Raw genomic sequence first — 19,487 nt, forward strand, 5'->3', positions numbered from 1 at the left:
ATTCACCCTATAGATGTTGTGTGTATGTGTATCTGCATATATAAGTGTGAACTATTTACATATCTACGATTATCTGTGTGTTCATGTCTGTAACGTATCTGTGTTTGGTTTCTGAGAAGTATGAGGAAGGGATCTCCTGCTTCTGACATACTTCATTCCCACCTCACCTTCTCCTTAGCATGACCTCCTGGAGGCTCTTGTCCTATAGAAAAGAGATTGCAAATATTCTGAAAGTCAGAACAGGGAGGTAAACAGTGAAAAGACCACTTCCTCACTCCAGTGCTTGGTAAAATCATTTTATTAAGTGAGACAGGAGTACAACCCTTTGGAATATAGTTACCCTTCTGTAGTTTTTGCAGTGAACAAAGAGCTGAGTGAGGTGAAAATTCCCTGAAGGTTCGCAGTGGTGGTAAAATAGGACTGTAAGTAACTGCTGACCACTCTGAAGCCCAGGGCAGGAGTCAACAGCAAACAAGAAACAGATGAGCTGCATGGACAGGAGTTAATACAATATAAGCAAGGGATGTCAGAGAGTTTTCTCATGTGTGGCACACTTAAGGTTATGTCACTACAAAGGCTGTGAAGATAGGCAGGAAGGCTGACATGCCTTACACTGGAACAAGATATGAAAACATTATCTTCTGGAACCTGCAGTCCTCTCCACCATAATATTTTTATTAATAAATCAGCATGAAAAGCCGCAGCAAGAGAGAGAGTCCAAAGCAATTCACCTCTGCCTTTCTCTCTCTCCTGTCTTTCTACTTATTGCCCTCTCTCTGCTGTCTCATTCTCCCCCAGCGTCTGCCTCTGGCTCTCTCTGACACACACATGACTATATTTAGTGTCTCCACTGGGGTTGTAGATGAGGCTCGCTGGCCTCACTGCGCAGAGATTAAGGCAGGGCTGGCGATTATTCCATGGAAAAGTGTACCAGTGTCTGCTTTAGCTGTGTGTGACTGACAGGGCCAATGTTCACATGCACAGTCTAACATTACAGTCTCTTTGCCTCCCACCATTACGGAAACTTTACATCTTTTTCCATTCAGTGGCACAGAACAACCATTTGGCTTTGAGCTTCTGATTTGTCTTGTAGTGTCAAGTTCAGTAAACTTTAATGCTGCAGCTAGAGAAAGATAGAAAAAGCTTTGTCTTAGAGGTCAGTGTAGGAATGTACCAGGCTTCTTGAAAGCCTGGCTGAAGGATATTAAGAACCAATAACAAAAGGGCAGTGACTAGTATAACAAAAGAGGGGAATAAATAATGAATGAAAAATTGGAAGGGTTTCAGTGAAGACCTGCCTCAGTCCTTGAGCAGTTCATATAGGGCAAAACTCTATAAATGGCACTTAGTGTGATTCTATAAACTACGCCAAAAGTTAGAATATGCTCACACGCCATTCTTCTGACTAAAATTTAGGCAGACCCATTTACACCACCTAAAACCAGGCGTCTAATGTAGGTGCAGATCGGGTATATTCCATAGTTTTTTGAAACACCCATGACCTGCCCATTTCACACCTGTGACCATGCCCCCTTTTCAGCTGCGCGTGTTAGAATTTAAGTGCACCACTTTAAAGATTACGCCTAGAAAGTTGTGCGTGTAAATTGTAATTAAAGCCAATTAGCGCTGCTAACTGGTCAAGTACCAATTATCAGTGCTGATAGGCTTATTAATCAATTAAGTTGTGCACGCAGTTTGGTCATGCGGTCACATTAGCGCACACAACTTAAAGCGCCTTTATAGAATTTGGAGGCTAATGTGCCTGCATGAACATAGACAAAATATATATGTGTCACTCACATCATTTAACCTTCCAGTATGTCAGAATAAAACTCAAAAATGTGAAACTACTAAGTGTCCAAAGTCAAATTCAGTCCCACTCTGTGTAAAGCTAGTACAAACGCCTTCAATGGTGAGATAAACAATCTAAATGAAGGCTAATAACTTGACTTATCTGTAAAAAGACATGGGTGGCTGCTCAACAGAAGCTCCGTTTCGATGTTTCTTCATCAGGAGCAGTTCCAGATCATTAGAAACAGAAGAAGCCCCAAAATGATATCCACAGTGTCCTTCAAACACCGCTGAACCACTGAATTCGATTGCCAATTGCAAAAATACTCATTAGTTTCTCATTATTGAGTTTTATTCAGTCATACTGGAAGGTTAAATGATGTGATTCAGCACGTATACATTTTGCCCATGTTCATGTGGGCAGGACTGGGGTGAGTCCTCACTGAAACCCTTCCAGTGTTTCGCTGATTATATATTCCTCCTCTTATGTATATGAAGGATATTAGGTACAGGCAGACTAGAAGGGCACTGAGGTCCATATTCACTGTCATGTTCCTGATCTGCATTATCCTAGTGGCACTAAATTGATTTACATGCCACAGTTGAACTGCTGACCACAGGGTTTACTGCTTCCAGCCTGCCCGTCCTTCCATCTGTGGGTGTGAAGGAGTCAGCATTCCCACAGCAGCAGCTCCGCTTACAATATCTGCTGGTTTGTTTTCCATTATATGACTCCAACCATTACCACATAACAGGGACTTTCATTCACACCATGCAAAATCCTCAGGGGAATCCTAGGATCTCCCTACCCTCCGCCTATGTGCTGAGATGAGAAAGGCCTGCCATCCACCTATATACTGGGATAAGGAAGATTTGCCTGCCCCCCCCCCCCCCCCATCCATGTGCTGAGCTAGAGAAGCACCGTAATACGGAATCACAGCCTCCATGGGGCTGATTTTCAGACCGTGGAGTTAGCAGGATTGCCTCCCTTGGTTATCATCGAACCCGGAAATTCAATGCCGGGCCATATCCAGCGACCGACATCGAATTTCTGGGGGGGGGGGGGGGGGGCAATCTAAACCAGCTAAGTTATAGAGGCCAAAGATAGACCTGCCATTTACAGAGATCTATTTGGCTATTAAACTTAGTCAATGAATATTGGCTCCAACTGGCTATGTTGGTGACCAGGCTAGCCACTAAGAGCTAATATTCAGCTGAGATAGCCAGCTACCTCGCATTGAATATTAGCGCTTCACCAGCTTTAGGCTATTGTGGAATAGGGAAGCTGTGACCTTCATGAATAGGGAATCTCCATTTTCCATGTGTTCTGGGATAGTGAAGTCATACACTCCACATGTGTATTTGAATAAGGAAACCATTTCCTCCATATGTGTGCTGGGATAGGGATAACACACCCTTCATTTATGCCAAGATAACAAAGTCCATTCTCCACAAGCTCCGTGTTGTGTGCCTGTATAGGGAAGCCATACCCTTTCTGTGTATACATGATATGGGAGTCATGTTCTTCTGTGGGTGCTTGGATAGGGAACATAAGAACATCCAAATAGCCACACTGGGTCAGACCAATGGTCCATCTAGTCCAGTATCCTGCCTCCAACAGTGGCTAGTCCATGTCACAAGTACCCTGACAGAAACCTAATTAGTAGCAACATTCCATGCTACCAGTCCCGGGGCAAGAAGTGGCTTCCCCCATGGCTATCTTAATAACAGGCTATGGACTTTTCCTCCAGGAACTTGTCCAAACCTTTTTTAAACCTAGGTATGCCGACCACACTTACCATATCCTCCAGCAGCGATTAACTATTCTTTGAGTGAAAAAATATTTCCTCTTAGTTGTTTTAAAAGTATTTCCATGTAATTTCAATGCATGTCCCCTTGTCTTTGTACTTTTTGAAAGAGTGAAAATTCGACTCACTTCTACTCGTTCTTCATCACTCAAGATTTTATAGACCTCAATCATATCCCCCCTGCGGTACCGGTGCTGGTTACCACCCGGGTTGACTCTCCCTCGACGTTGGTGGAGGAAGCTTCGCCGGAGTCCAGGCAGGAGTCGACTTCTCGACATCCTCCACGAGGACGTCGATCCTCAAAGTCGAGACAGGCTCAGGTTCGGGCTGCTCTTCAAGAGCTTTTGTCCAATACCGAAGAGGATCACTCATGGGGAGAGGAGGAAGACCCCAGGTATTTTTCGGAAGAAGACTCCCAAGGGCTTCCTTCTGATCCTACTCTGCCTATTGAAGTTAGACAATCTCCACTTGAGAGTCTTTCTTTTTCATCTTTTGTGCAGGAAATGTCTAAGGACATTCCATTTCCCATGGAGGCTGTGGATGAGCCCAGGGCTGAGATGTTCGAGGTCCTGGATTATCCTTCTCCACCTGCAGAGGTTGCAATGGCCCCCCTGCACAATACACTCAGGGAAGTGATGTTGCGGAATTGGTCTTGCCCTCTCTCTAATTCAGTTGTCAACAAGAAGTCCGAATCCCAGTACAGAGTCCACGGTGAGCCTGTGATGGTGAAGGCCCAACTTCCTCATGATTCTATGGTGGTGGACTCTGCTCTCAGAAGAGCCAAGAGTACTAGAGACTATGCCTCGGCGCCCCTGGGCAAAGAGTCTAGGACCTTGGATTCTTTTGAGAGGCGTATGTATCAGTCTGGAATGCTCGCTGCCAAGATCCAAACATACCAGCTGTACACCAGCATTCACTTACGGAACTCGGTTAAGCAACTGTCTAGTTTAGTTGAAGCTCTTCCTCCGGAGCTTGTTGAACCTTTTCACCAGGTGGTCAGGCAGGAGAAGGCGTGTCGCAAATTCCTGGCCAGGGGGGCTTACGACACTTTTGATGCCGCATCCCGAGTAGCTGCTCAAGACCCAGCGGATGTTCCTTGCCAAAGGGATAACCTTTTTGGAGAGAAGGTTGAGGATATGGTCGATACCCTCAAGAAGCATCATGATGCTATAGATTCTCTCTCCCGCCGGATGCCTTCTGCTACTCCCTCCTCCTCTAGGAGGTTTTTTGGAGGGAGGAGGAGTGCTCCCTATTCCTATAATAGGCGTAGGTACACTCCTACCTTTCGACAGCCTGTTCAAGCTCGCTCCCAGCAGGCTCGCTCTCGTCAGCGGCATGCGCCGAAGGCCCCTCCTGCTCCCCAGCAAAAACAAGGGACGGGTTTTTGACTGGCTCCGGAGCAGCATAGCCGAGGTAAGAGTATCTGTTCTGGACGATCTGCCTGTTGGGGAGTGGTTGATATTTTTTCACCAAAGGTGGCCTCTTATAACCTCCGATAGGTGGGTTCTTCAAATAGTCCGGTTAGGATACGCTCTCAGTCTGGAAGCAAAACCTCCAAATTGCCCACCGGGAGCTCAATCCTTCAGCTCCCAGCACAAGCAGGTACTTGCAGAGGAACTCTCCGCCCTTCTAAAGGCCAGTGCGGTCGAACCCGTTCCACCAGGGGAAGAAGGGCTGGGATTCTATTCCAGGTACTTCCTTGTGGAAAAGAAGACAGGGGGGATGGGTCCCATCCTAGACCTAAGGGCCCTGAACAAATTTCTAGTCCGAGAAAAGTTCAGGATGCTTTCCCTGGGCACCCTTCTTCCCATGATTCAGGAAAACGATTGGCTATGCTCTCTGGACTTAAAGCATGCCTATACTCACATCTCGGTGCTTCCAGGAAGTACCTTCGATTTCGTCTGGGAACTCAGCACTTTCAGTACTGCATACTGCCCTTTGGTCCAGCATCTGCACCCAGGGTCTTTACAAAGTGCTTGGCAGTTGTCACAGCATTGCTATGCAGATTGGGAGTGCATGTGTTCCCTTAGCTCGATGATTGGCTGGTAAAGAACACCACAGAGGCAGGAGTTCTACGATCCATGCAGCGTACTATTCAACTGCTCGAACTGCTGGGGTTTGTAATAAATTATCCCAAGTCCCACCTAGTTCCAGTACAGAAATTGGAATTCATAGGAGCTCTGTTGAACACACGGACGTCTTGAGCTTATCTCCCCAAGGCAAGGACAGACAATCTTCTGGCCTTAGTGTGCTCAGCTCAAACATCTCAACAGATCACAGCTCGGCAAATGTTGAGGCTTCTCGGCCACATGGCCTCTACAGTTCATGTGATTCCCATGGCACGTCTACATATGAGATCAGCTCAATGGACCCTAGCTTCCCAGTGGTGTCAGACTACAGAGGATCTAGAGGATGTCATTCATCTTTCCACCGATTTTTGCAATTCCCTACAATGGTGGACCATTCGCTCCAATTTGACCTTGGGACATCCATTCCAAATTCCTCAGCCACAAAAAGTGCTGACGATGGATGCATCCCTCCTGGGATGGGGAGCTCATGTAGATGGGCTTCACACTCAAGGAGCTTGGTCCTTCCAGGAAAAAGGTCTTCAGATCAATCTCCTGGAATTGCGAGCGATCTGGAGCACTCTAAAGGCTTTCAGAGACCGGCTGTCCATTCAAATTATCCTAATTCAGACAGACAATCAGGTTGCGATGTATTACACCAACAAGCAGGGGGGCACCGAATCTCACCCTCTGTGTCAGGAAGCCGTCAGGATGTGGCTTTGGGCGCACCAGCACGGCATGCTTCTCCAAGCCACGTATCTGGCAGGCGTAAACAACAGTCTGGCCGACAAGTTGAGCAGGATAATGCAACCTCACGAGTGGTCACTGAACATGGACGTTGTCCGAAAGATCTTCCGAGCGTGGGGCACCCCCTCAGTGGATCTTTTTGCCACTCAGACCAATCACAAGGTACCTCAATTCTGTTCCAGGCTTCAGGCCCACGACAGACTAGCATCAGATGCCTTTCTCCTACATTGGGGGACAAGCCTTCTGTATGCATATTCTCCCATACCTTTAGTAGGGAAGACTTTACTGAAACTCAGGCAAGACCGCTGAACCATGATTCTGATAGCACCTTTCTGCCCCTGTCAGATATAGTTCCCTCTTCTTCTGGACTTGTCCTCCGAAGAACCATGGAGATTGGAGTGTTTTCCGACCCTCATCACCCAGAACAAGAGGTCGCTTCTACATCCCAACCTCCAGTCGCTGGCTCTCACGGCCTGGATGTTGAGAACTTAGAAGTTGCCTCTTTAGGTCTTTCAGAGGGTGTCTCCCAAGTCTTGCTTTCTTCCAGGAAAGATTCCACGAAAAAGAGTTATTCTTTTAAATGGAGGAGGTTTGCCGTCTGGTGTGACAGTAAGGCCCTAGATCCTTTTTCTTGTCCTACATGAACACTGCTTGAATACCTTCTACACTTATCAGAGTCTGGTCTTAAGACTAACTCAGTAAGAGTCCATCTTAGTGCAATCAGTGCTTATCATCAATGTGTAGAGGGTAAGCCTATCTCTGGACAGCCTTTAGTTGTTCGCTTCATGAGAGGTTTGCTTTTGTCAAAGCCCCCTGTCAAACCTCCACCAGTGTCATGGGACCTCAACGTCGTTCTCACCCAGCTGATGAAAGCTCCTTTTGAGCCACTGAATTCCTGCCATCTGAAGTATTTGACCTGGAAGGTCATTTTCTTGGTGGATGTTACTTCAGCTCGTAGAGTCAGTGAGTTCCAAGCCCAGGTAGTCCATGCGCCTTATATTAAATTTCATCATAACAGAGTAGTCCTCCGCACTCATCCTAAATTCTTGCCGAAGGTGGTGTCGGAGTGCTATCTGAACCAGTCAATTGTCTTGCCAACATTCTTTCCCCGTCCACACACCCATCCTGGTGAGGACAAGTTGCACACCTTGGTCCACCCAGTTGTTTGTTTCTTTTGATCCCAACAGGATGGGAGTTGCCATCGGAAGACGCACCATCTCCAACTGGCTAGCAGATTGCATTTCCTTCACTTATGCCCAAGCTGGGTTGGCTTTAGAGGGCCATGTCACGGCTCACAATGTTAGAGCCATGGCCGCATCAGTGGCTCACTTAAAGTCAGCCTCCATTGAAGAAATTTGCAAGGCTGCAACGTGGTCATCTATCCACACATTCACATCTCACTACTGCCTTCAGCAGGCTACCCGACGCGACAGACGGTTTGGGCAGTTGGTGTTACAGAATCTGTTTGGGGTTTAGAATCCAACTCCACCCTCCTAGGCCCATTTCTGTTCTGTTCCAGGCTCACTCTCACTTAGTTGTGTTTATTTTCAGGTCAATCTCAGTTATGTCCTCACCGTTGCGAGGCCCAATTGACCAATATTCATTGTTTTGAGTGAGCCTGGGGGCTAGGGATACCCCACACGTAAGAAGATGGAGCCTGCTTGTCCTCGGAGAAAATGAAGATACATACCTGTAGCAGGTATTCTCCGAGGACAGCAGGCTCCATATTCTTACAACCCTCCCTCCTCCCTGTTGGAGTTGTCTGTTTTTCTCGTGTTTGCTTTCTATATAACTGGTTTAGTCACGCTCGTGTCGTGGGCTGGAAGCGGCTTGCGCATGCGCGGTACGCACCGGCCTGCACGGGCGAGCACGCTTAAAGCTTCTAGTTTTTTCTAAGGAAGAATTCCGGTCTCCTGGGCCGTTGCGGACGATGACCCACACATAACAATATGGAGCCTGCTGTCCTCAGAGAATACCTGCTACAGGCATGTATCTTCATTTTAGGCAATATTGCTGTATTTTACAAAAGTTTGGGTTTTAGTATACAAAGGATGAAGACAAGGCTTTCACCATATCTGTTTGACTCGTATGCCGAATGTATCACAAGAGAAGCTGGACTGCAAGATGATGAAAGTGGATTGAAAATAAGAGAAAGGAACATGATGACACCACACTTATAGCAGAAAGTGAAGAAGACTTAATGATCCTGCTGATCAAAGTTAAAAAAAAGGTGAAAGAATGGGATTGTATCTAAACCTAAACAAGACAAATTTATGACAACAGGTGCAATCGCCAGACTTGATGGACAGTTTCGGCCTCCTGGGATCAACGAGAAGGACTCCAGCAGTCAAGAAATACAACGGTGATTGGCACTTGCTAGAGCTGCAATGAAGGGCTTAGAGAACATTTATAAGAGCAACGATTGTCCTTACAAACAAAGGTCCAAATTCTACATACCATGTTTGTTTTTTTCTATTATACTCTATGAATGAAAGAGTTGGACCATCAAGAAACAGGACAGAAAAGGTACTGGTGCATTTGAGATGTGGTGTTTGTAGCAAATCTTGCAAATACCATGAACAGCTGAAAGAAAACAGCTGGACCCTGGAGCACATCAAACCTGAGCTCTCACTTGAAGCCCAAATAACAAGATTCAAACTATTGTTATTTTGGACATATTGGGCTAGATTCTATATATTCTGCCCAAGAAATTGGCACTGAAAACCCCCCACCTAGGTATATTATATAAACCGCACCTAAATTTAGGTGTGGTTAATAGAATATGCCTAAACCTGGGTGTAGTTTAAAGAATATTTAGTCATGGTCATTTATGCCAATGAAAACCTGGTATAAATGCTGCCTAAATTAAGCATATTCAGTGCACGTAGATTATAGGAATGCCCATGACCCATCCATGGCCACACCCCCTTTTCAGATCCACATCTTAGAATTTACGCACATCACTTTTCAGAATACTGTTAGATATTTGTGCGTGTAGCTTGTAATTAAAGCCAATTAGTGTCAATTAATTGCTTGTTAAGTTCAATTATTGGCACTGAATGGCTTATTAAGCTAATTGCACATGCAAAACCAGAATATGACCAGATTTGCGCACGCAACTCAAGTCACACTATATAGAATCCAGGGGATTATGCGATGACCTGGTTCCTTAGAGAAGAGTATTATGTTTGGCAAGGCTGAAAGAAGATCAGCAGCAAGATGGATTGATTCTGTTGCATCAACTATCAATATGCCATCGAGTAACCTTCAGATAAAAACAGAAGACACTGGAGAAAGTCAATTTATATGGTCACCAGGAGTCATCCTTGACTTGATGATGCTTGATCATGATTACTATCACTACAAGATGGGGGAGTCTGATTCAGACTTCCACTGCCTATTGGTAATGATTGGTTCTGAGCATGCCACAGAGGTGATATGCACAAAATTTGTTCCTGGGGAACTGAGTTCAATTCCCACTTCAGGCACAGGCAGCTCCTTGTGACTCTGGGCAAGTCACTTAACCCTCCATTGCCCCATGTAAGCTGCATTGAGCCTGCCATGAATGGGAAAGCGCAGGGTACAAATGTAACAAAAAAAAACTTGCCAACTTACAAGTAGCCCCGATTCTTCAGTGTGAAAGAGGTGCCCTTCGAGGGCATCCTGTACCATCATGCTAAAATGGAGGGCAAGGTTCCCAGAGACCACCAAGGGAGAAATTAGGGAAAGATTTTTTTTTTAAAGGGAAGGAGTATGGAGAGATCTATATGATAGCTCCCTGATAACAGTAGGATGGGATGAAGAAAAGGACAGAGGCTTCTAGGGAAACAGAAACATACAACTTGGGGGAATTGTGAGAATTCTGTTTAAATCACCAATTAATTTTCTGATATGATAATTGCAACTGTAAAAGTCAGGGCTGCTAACTGATAACATGCATCAGTTCTGTCTCGTGTTCTGTGGGAGATACACCGAGGTCATGTGCAAGAACACAGCTCCCCATGGTCGTCACCAACACACAAAGAGCTTCAGGTGCTATTGGCACATGCCTCTGCAACTGCAAGGGGATGCATTTGAAATTTGTTTGAGAAAAGTTTTGGGGATAACTCCTTGAAATGTTCATTTTCTTTCTGTGACAGAGGAACATAAGAACGTCCATCAAGCTCAGTATCCTGTTTCCATGCCTGGAATCACTGTAGTTCATACTCTGTGCCTTCTACAGACTTCCAGTGCCATGCACTTACATTCTGCTAACTTGCTCTGCACCCCTTCGCTGCTCAGGACAATATTTTTGGTGTGTGTGTGTAGGGGGGGGGGGGAGCATTCCCTCAGCTTTAATGTGGGAAGCGAGTCGGTACCTCATGACACTCTCCTTCCTGCTTTTTCTTTGTGTTGTGTATGTGTGTATTGGACTGGGGAGATCAGCTTGCACTGTGTAAATGTTCCCTCTGGTTTCCCTATCCCTAACTTTTCTCCAACTCCAGCTCCTGCTAGACAGGATACTGCTGACATATAAGTGTGTAAACAGCCAGGCACTGAGCCGAAAGTTAGAAGTGATGAATATCCAGGCACAGGATAGGGAGCTGCTGGACTGTATGAAATCTCCTTATGAGCCAAAACGACATCTTAAACAAAATACTGGGAGCACGAATGCCCAAGCTGCAGGCATTGATACATTCGGAACCCCTCACTCCTGTCCCCATCTAAACGCACATACATGTTTCTTCTTTTCAATTTGCATTGGGAAGATGGTGATTTCTTTTTAAAGCACTGAACCTATAAAACATTATGAGGAGTCTGTATCAGTCCCAGCTCTATCCTTTCACTTTTATCCAGTACAGAGCACTTTCTCCACCGTTGATGGCTTGGCAACTGGTTCTTAGTGTCTCCATGCCCTGGGATAGGGGTTGTAGCTTGAATCGGGCAGGGACGACAGGAAATACTCAGACCTGGCCTCCATGCGAGCCATACCAGGATAGGTGAGAGAGTGCTGACTGCGGTATGGATGCCTCCATTGAAGTGATGCACTCGGGGCAGACACACTACTTCTTGGAGGTGACACTACCCCTGGCTGCCTTCTTATACCCAGGCCCGCACTGGGAAATGCGCTAGGGGTCGTGTAGGAGACTCGCTGCTTCCAGGCTTCTGGAGGCTCCGGCAGAGTTTTGCGTCGTGCTGCAGATACCACGTTAGCAGCAATAGATGCCTGAATGTTTCTGGGACCAAAAGCATCATCCACAAACCCAAGAGAAGACTTTGCTGCTGCTTCCCACGGAGACAGCCTCCGGCCAACAGGATCAGAAACTTGGCTGGAGTATCCGGGAGCAGGCGAGCTCACAGACATCGTGCGCTGTAGGTAGCCTGGTGCTGATCGGCGACCAGGAAAGGAAAGTGACAGAGCACCATCTATATCCTAGAAATAAAGAAAGCATTAATTACTTTTTATGTGTCATCAAAAGCATTACACAAGAAAGGATTTAAGAAATGTGTTAGAGGCTACTCTTATGTTCTACAATTTACATAGTGCAATGGGATTAACATCCCAGCTGTGTGAAAAGTTTTCTGGGGTGTCTAATGGCCTACTATGAACATCAGCCTTCAGTTTCAATTAAGTTAATGTTGGGACTTAGTATGCATTTATTTTCATTCTATATGAAACATACAGCAATGGAATAAAAACTTATAACAATTATCCCAAATGCATCCCAGGACACGGGGTCAGTACCAGCTCCCACTAACATACTGCTGGATTGCTACAGGGGTTATTCAGCTGGGGCATATCTGGTTAAAGTTAATAAAAACCTGGATTGTTAATTAGCATTACTGAATATCTCAACAGTGATTTTTCCTCAGCAGACAGACCTGAATATCAGCGCTATCCAATGAACATTTAAAAGTGCCTCTAACCACTTAACGTTTGGCCAGATGAGTTGGAAAAGTGGAGTTCAAAATGACAAAAAGTGTTCTAGAAAAGGTAAACTGAAGGCAGAGTTGCTACATCTATGCATTTATAGGTATGCAGACCGCTAACAGCCATTTCATGAAATACATGTTCCAAAAAAGAGTGACACTGCTCAGGGCTCTGAATGCAGAAGTAGCAGCAGGTAGACGTGTAAAGGATGATGTTTGCGGCTTGTGTGTGGAAATATTGGATTTCAACAAACTGTGTCCAAAAGGTGTCGATTAAGGAGTTGAGCAGTAAAACTCACATTTTGGTTCTTTTAGGTGGCTTTGAACATCACAGATATATGCAGAATCCACTCCCCCCTCCCCGATTACTCCTCTAACCCCAGGTGCAAACAACACTACTCTGTGCCTTGCAGCAGGTATAAAAGCTAATAGGGACATTTTTACAAGTATACATAGGAAATACACACATGCTTTCCAGGTTCCCCAAATCCACTTCAAAACCGTGCATGCCATGAGTACAGGTATGGAAGCAGCAGTTTTACTAAAATTGCCACTCGCATGCACAGGGTTATTTATAAATGTAAACCTGCTGCTTACATGTGCAAAGGTCATGCAAGTCTTCTAAAATCATTTTCTGAGGCTGTTATGCCAGGTGCTTAGGGCTCAGAGTCAGCGTTAATGTCTTGGTTCCCTGCCCTAAATCTGTTCCCTTGTCAAACACTGTTTAGGATCCTAAATTTAAGTGCCTAGTGAAAATAAGAGCCTACATTTACAGATGCAACCCTAGGGTTTAGACTCGTAATGTACTTTTATTACTACACACCAAGGTGCTTGAATTGTTGATCCTAGAAAATTAACTTGCTTTCCACATAATGTGCTAGCTTCCCTCTCTTTCTAAATATTTTCCAGTAACTATATGTTTCAAGTTTATTTAAAATTTGATATCCCACCTAAGAATAAACTTTCTTAAGCAGGTTACAATAAAATCAATTATGAAAGAAAATAAATAAAAAAGGAGTAGGTAAACATAAAAGAAAGAAAAAAAAAACTCCATCATAAAATAGGAAAGGAAAAGGAGAGACGGGGTGATACACAGAGCAGGCGTCACCCAACAACCGAGATTCCTTCCCAGGTGCTTAATGGTTTGAAAAGGCATCTGTAAATAGGAATGCCTTTAAGTTGGCCTTAAATTTATCAAGGGACTGTTCCAAACGAAGATGGATAGGAAGAGCATTCCATAACGTGGGGCCTAAAATGCTGAGGATGTTAGACCGAACAAACTCATAGCACAGTTGACGGAAGGAAGGGACAATGAACAAATTAGATTGTGAGGATCTAAGGAGTCTGATTGGACAACAGAGGATTAATAATCAAGAAAGAGGTCATATGATAGCATTTGATGTTTTAGTGCTATATCTGAACTTGTTGAAGACGTTTGATTTCTGGGACTCTTATGCCATATAGGATACTGTTACAATAGTCAATACACAATCAGCTAGATTCAATAAATGGTGCCCAAAAATTCAGCACCCAGCGCTATTCTATAAGAGGCACTCTGGGTTGAGCACTCTTTGTAGAATAGCATTGGATCCAAATTCTGTGCCCAACTTTGGACACGAGGTCTTATACTGACTGAAACCTGGTGTAAATTCTGGCACGTAAGTTAGGCATGGATCCCTGGTATTCAGTAATATTGCATGCTGGGAGTCCACAGTGATTTCTTCTTTGCGGCCCCAAGTCTTTGGAATAAAATCCCTTTAGATGTTCATCAAGAATTGTCTTTCAAAATATTTAAGACTAAGTTAAAGACTCACTTATTTTTGGAGGCCTTTGGGGTTGAGTAATATTGGAGACAGGGTTATGGGTGACACTAGCATGTTTCAACTGTATTATATTGTATTTTATTGTTTTTTGGTCAATGACTGGTTGATGCTGTTTCTTTCCTGGACTAGAATGGAGTTCCTTTCTTTTATTGATAAGTTTCTAAATCACCTAGATATGGCATAGACTGGCGATTCATTAAGTACATAAGAATTGCCATACTGGGACAGACCGAAGGTCCATCAAGCCCAGCATCCTATTTCTAACAGTAGCCAATCCAGGTCTCAAGTACCTGACAAGATCCCAAAACAGTACAATATATTTTATGCTGCTTATCCTAGAAATAAGCAGTGGATTTTCCCCAAGTCCATTTTAATAATGGTCTATGGACTTTTCCTTTAGGAAGCCATCCAAACCTTTTTTTAACCTCGCTAAGCTAACTGCTTTTAATACATTCTCTGGCAACAAATTCCAGAGTTTAATTACACAATGTGCGAAGAAAAACTTTCTCCGATTCATTTTAAAATTTAAATTTACTACATTGTAGCTTCATTGTGTGCCCCCTAGTCCTAGTATTTTTGGAAAGAGTAAACAAGTGATTCACGTCTACCCATTCCACTCCACTCTATCATATCTCCCCTCAGCCGCCTATTCTCCAAGCTGAAGAGCCCTAGGCACTTCAGCCTTTCCTCATAGGGAAATCTTCCCATTCCCTTTATCATTTTCGTCACCCTTCTCTGTACCATTTCTAATTCCACTATATCTTTTTTTAGATGCGGCAACCAGAATTGAACACAATATTCGAGGTGCGGTCGCACCATGGAACGATACAAAGGTATTATAACGTCCTCATTTTTGTTTTCCATTCCTTTCCTAATAATACCTAACATTCTATTTGCTTTCTTAGCACTGCCACAGCACATTAAACGGGTTTCGACGTATCATCAACAACGTGGAACCTTGCATTACACAGCTATAATTCGGGTTCCTCTTTCTCACATGCATCACTTTGCACCTGCTCACATTAAAGGTCATCTGCCAGCCATTTAGATGCCCAGTCTCCCAGTCTCATAAGGTCCTCTTTAATTTTTCACAATCCTCTCCTGATTTAACAACTTTGAATAACTTTGTGTCGTCAGCAAATTTAATTACCTCACTAGTTACTCCTATCTCTAGATCATTTATGAATATATTAAAAAGCAGCGGTCCCAGCACAGACCCCTGGGGAACCCCACTATCTACCCTTCTCCATTGAGAATACAGACTGTAACTCTACTCTCTGTTTTCTATCTTTTACCAGTTTTTAATCCACAATAGGACACTACCTCCTATCCCAGTGATGGGCAACCTTTTGAGCTTGGTGTGTCAAAATTCGCCAAAAAACCGAGCATAACTCGGGTGGTGTGTCACTTCGATAAAAAAAACCATAATTTCACGATACTTATAGTTTAAATAACAAAAATGTATAATTGTAATATATAACTGTATTTAATAAACCAAAAACTAATTATTTAACTTACCTGCTTAGTGACTTCTTTGTTCATCTGTCAATCGGTTTCTTTTGTTGGTCTTGGTATTATTTAACTTGTGTGGGGTGCCGTGAACTAAGATAAGTGAGGGGGAGGGGGAATTCTTTAACTAATCTGCCTATTAGTGACTTTTTTGTTGCTGAATTTCATTGGCTAAATCTTCAATTGAAGGTTGGTATTTTGTACACTTCAAGCCCAAGCATGCGCTACTAACTTCATCTTTCAATCTGTTTCTTTTGTTGGTTTTGATATTATTTAACACTGAGAATAAGGTTTCACAAAAGTACGTAGAGGGAAAAATTGTGAGTAAAGCCATTGCTATATTCTTCAGGGTGCTAAAAGTGTCTGGTAATCGGATCCAGGCACTCCAAATTTCCTGGTAACTCAGATATTCTCTTAATAATTGCATCTTTATTCTGCATATCGTGAAATAGAACTGGTGCACATCTTAGGAGAGTTTCTTTAATAAATCCTCCCTCACTGAGTGCTTTTCCATGCTGAGCTATGGAGTGAGCAATGCTCAAACTTGCAGATGTTAAATTTGTAGAACCTTTTACAAATGTAAGGATGGAATTAGATTGGCTCTTATAAAAGTGTAGCTGCCTGGAAATGTATTCCTTCCTTTCATCCTCACTTTTTTTCAGGAGCTGGGAATGATTAGTTTCAAAATGTCTATTTATATTCCACGTTCTGCTTACTACCGTTTCAGTACATAGAACGCAAAATGATCTGCCATTTTTTTCTATAATGCCATACATCTCGGTCCATGTCTCTTGAAAGGGTAGGCAACTGCTACTACCACTTCCTTTACTTAACCTTGTTTTTTTATTTTTTGGGTTCTCCATCAGGGGGGCAGTGACAGAAGATAGAATTATAGATAGCCTGTTAGCCCTGCAGGCAATTAGGGGTTAACTAGCCTAACTGACCACCTTATGTAAATTAAGATGGCTGCCGCTATTTCTAATGGCGGGAAACGGCACCCATAGCACATGCCCTTGCCTCTCCCAGCCTCCCCCTCACCTATCTCAGTAATGATGGTCAATTAGAAATCCACGACACCCCAGAACAGTAGATTGGATGATGGTTGCTGTGGTTATGTGGTTGCTGGTAATGGCGATCACAGGGCCCTCAGAGATGCGTCCCCCACGGCATTCCACTGCTCTCTGCTCCGCCGGCCGGAAGTGAGGTCAAACGGCCGTGCAGGAGCCGGGGCAGAGGGAGCAGCAGGGAGGGAACGAGCGGAGGACTCGGAGGGAGCCAATAGGAGCGCACACGGGTAAACATGCACCGGGGGGGGGGGGGGGGGGCGCGCTGCACCTTGGGGGGGGGGCGCATCGGCGATCCGCCCGGGTGTCAGCAAGGAACGCCGCTGCTTCTCTGTATGTGGCCACATGCGGCCGCGTGTCATCGAAAATGGCTACGCGTGTCAGTACTGACACGCGTGTCATAGGTTCGCCATCAGGGTCCTATCCCATGATTTTCCAATTTCCTCTGGAGTCTTTCTTGGGGTACTTTGTCAAATGCCTTTTGAAATATCAACTGGTTCACCTTTATCCACATGTTTGTTCACCCCTTCAAAAAAATGTAATAGATTGGTGAGGCAAGATTTCCCTTCACTAAATCCATGTTGGCTTTGTCTCATTAATCCATGCTTTTCAATATGCTCTGTAATTTTGTTTTTTATAATAGTCTCTACCATTTTGCCCACCACTGACGTCAGGCTCACTGGTTTATAATTTCCCGGGTCTCTACTGGAACCTTTTTAAAAAATTGTCGTTACATTGACCACCCTCCAATCTTCCGGTACCACGCTCGATTTTAAAGATAAATTACATATTACTAACAATAGTTCTGCAAGTTTATTTTTCAATTCCATCCAGTCCAAGAGATTTGCTACTCTTCATTTTGTCAAATTGCCCCATTACATCCTCCAGGTTTATAGAGATTTCATTCAGTTTTTCCGACTCATCAGCTTTGAATACCATTTCTCTCCCAAATTTTCTTCGGTGAAGACCGAAGCAAAGAATTCATTTAATCTCTCTGCTGTGACTTTGTCTTCCATGATCGCTCCTTTTACCCCTCGGTCATGTAACGGTCCAACAGATTCTTTTGCTGGCTTCTTGAGTTTAATATACCTTAAAAAATTACTATCCAGCTTATAATCGAAAGAGAAAAACGCCTATATTTCGACCCAAATCGGGAGATGGGCGTTTTTCTCGCAAAGGCGGCCAAATCGGTATAATCTAAAAGCGGATTTTGGGCGTTTCCAACTTCAATCCGTCGCAGAAACGGGTAAAGTTGATGGGGGCGTGTCGGAAGCGTGGTGGAGGTGGGACTGGGGCGTGGTTATCAGCCGAGGAGAGATGGGCGTCTTTAGCTGATAATCGAAAAAAAGGCGTTTTTACCGCGATTTTGGGTCACTTTTTTTGGACCCTTTTTTTTCACGAACAAGTCCCAAAAAAGTGCCCCAACAGCCCAGATGACCACTGGAGGGAATCGAGGATGACCTCCCCTGACTCCCCCAGTGGTCACTAACCCCCTCCCACCAAAAAAAAACCCACTTTAAAAACTTTTTTTCCAGCCTCTATGCCAACCTCAAATGCCGTACCCACCTCCATGACAGCAGAATATGTTTGATCCTCTCACAGCCTTTCCCTGGGTCAGATGTGGCTCTCAAGTACACTACAGGGTCACATCAGCATTGCATTGTGGTGGGTGTAGGGTATTGGGCTCCGTGATTTCATTAGCTTGTGTTACAGTCTCACGATGTTGGTAGTTGGTAGGCTCTTCTCCCATGGTGCTTTTCCCCTTGCCTACTGGGTCAGAGTGTGTCCAGTTTTGTTTCCGGTAGTCCATGAGGTAGTAGCCATTTTTGTAAGCCAGTTTTAGATCCCTTCCATGTGTTAGCCACGTTAGAGAACTTAGTTCTTACCTTGAATGTGGCTGAAAGCATTGTACAGCATTCTGCCAGCTCTGACCTGCTAATCTCACTATCAAGGAGACTCATTGCCAGTGGTGGGGCACAACCTCTGATCTGCAGTTAACTGTGAGTAAACGCGGTTATTCCAATAAAGGACGTTTTCGGAGAGATTAGTCTTCAGGTGTAAACTGGTGTGCCAATGTTATACAGCAGTAACAAGTCCTAGAGGCCTGCATGTATGCAGGTCCCTGGAGCACTTTTAGTGGGTACCGCAGTGCACTTCAGCCAGGTGGACCCAGGTCCATCCCCCCCCCCCCCCCCACCTGTAACATTTGTGCTGGTAAATGGGAGGCCTCCAAAACCCACTGTACCCACATGTAGGTGCCCCCTTCACCCCTAAGAGCTACGGTAGTGTTGTACATTTGTGGATAGTGGGTTTTGGGGGAGGGTGCCCAGTTGGTGCCCTGGCATATCAGGGGGGCCAGTGTACTACCAATCCTGGCCCCTCCCACGACCAAATGGCTCGGATTAGGATGTTTTTGAGCTGGGCATTTTTAGTTTCCATTATCGCTAAAAAAACCAAATGCCCAGCTCAAAAACATCCATTTTTTTGAAAATACGGTTTGGCCCAGCCCTTCACGGACCCGTTCTCGGAGATAAACGCCCATGGAGATAGGCGTTTCCGTTCGATTATGCCCCTCCACATGTTTTTGCCTCCAACGCAATCATTTTTTCAAAGTCCCTATTTGCCTTCCTTATAAGCACTTTGCATTTGACTTGACATTCCTTATGCTGTTTCTTATTATTTTCATTTGCTTCCTTCTTCCATTTTCTGAAGGATTTTCTTTTAGCTCTAATACTTCCTTCACCTCACTTTTTAACCATGCTGGCTGTC

General features: G+C 44.5%; 1 protein-coding gene and 1 long non-coding RNA gene across 2 annotated transcripts in view; one reads left to right on the forward strand and one right to left on the reverse strand.

Annotated features, from left to right (window-relative positions):
* The first annotated feature begins 292 nt into the window (after positions 1-292).
* LOC115461749 lies at positions 293-7,975 on the forward strand. The gene is made up of 3 exons (XR_003940758.1): positions 293-426; positions 3,391-3,394; positions 7,964-7,975. It is a non-coding gene; the product is annotated as an uncharacterized LOC115461749 (long non-coding RNA).
* Positions 7,976-9,966: 1,991 nt separating this feature from the next.
* SYNPO2 (synaptopodin 2) overlaps positions 9,967-19,487 on the reverse strand; it is a 232,752-nt gene continuing 223,231 nt past the window's right edge. The window contains exon 5 of the mRNA XM_030191795.1: positions 9,967-11,825. Coding sequence (XP_030047655.1) covers positions 11,292-11,825 — 534 coding nt within the window. The 3' untranslated portion in view covers positions 9,967-11,291. The remainder of the gene's footprint in view (positions 11,826-19,487) is intronic.

The sequence above is a fragment of the Microcaecilia unicolor genome, chromosome 2, assembly GCF_901765095.1.
Source record: "Microcaecilia unicolor chromosome 2, aMicUni1.1, whole genome shotgun sequence".
NCBI classification, from domain to species: domain Eukaryota; kingdom Metazoa; phylum Chordata; class Amphibia; order Gymnophiona; family Siphonopidae; genus Microcaecilia; species Microcaecilia unicolor.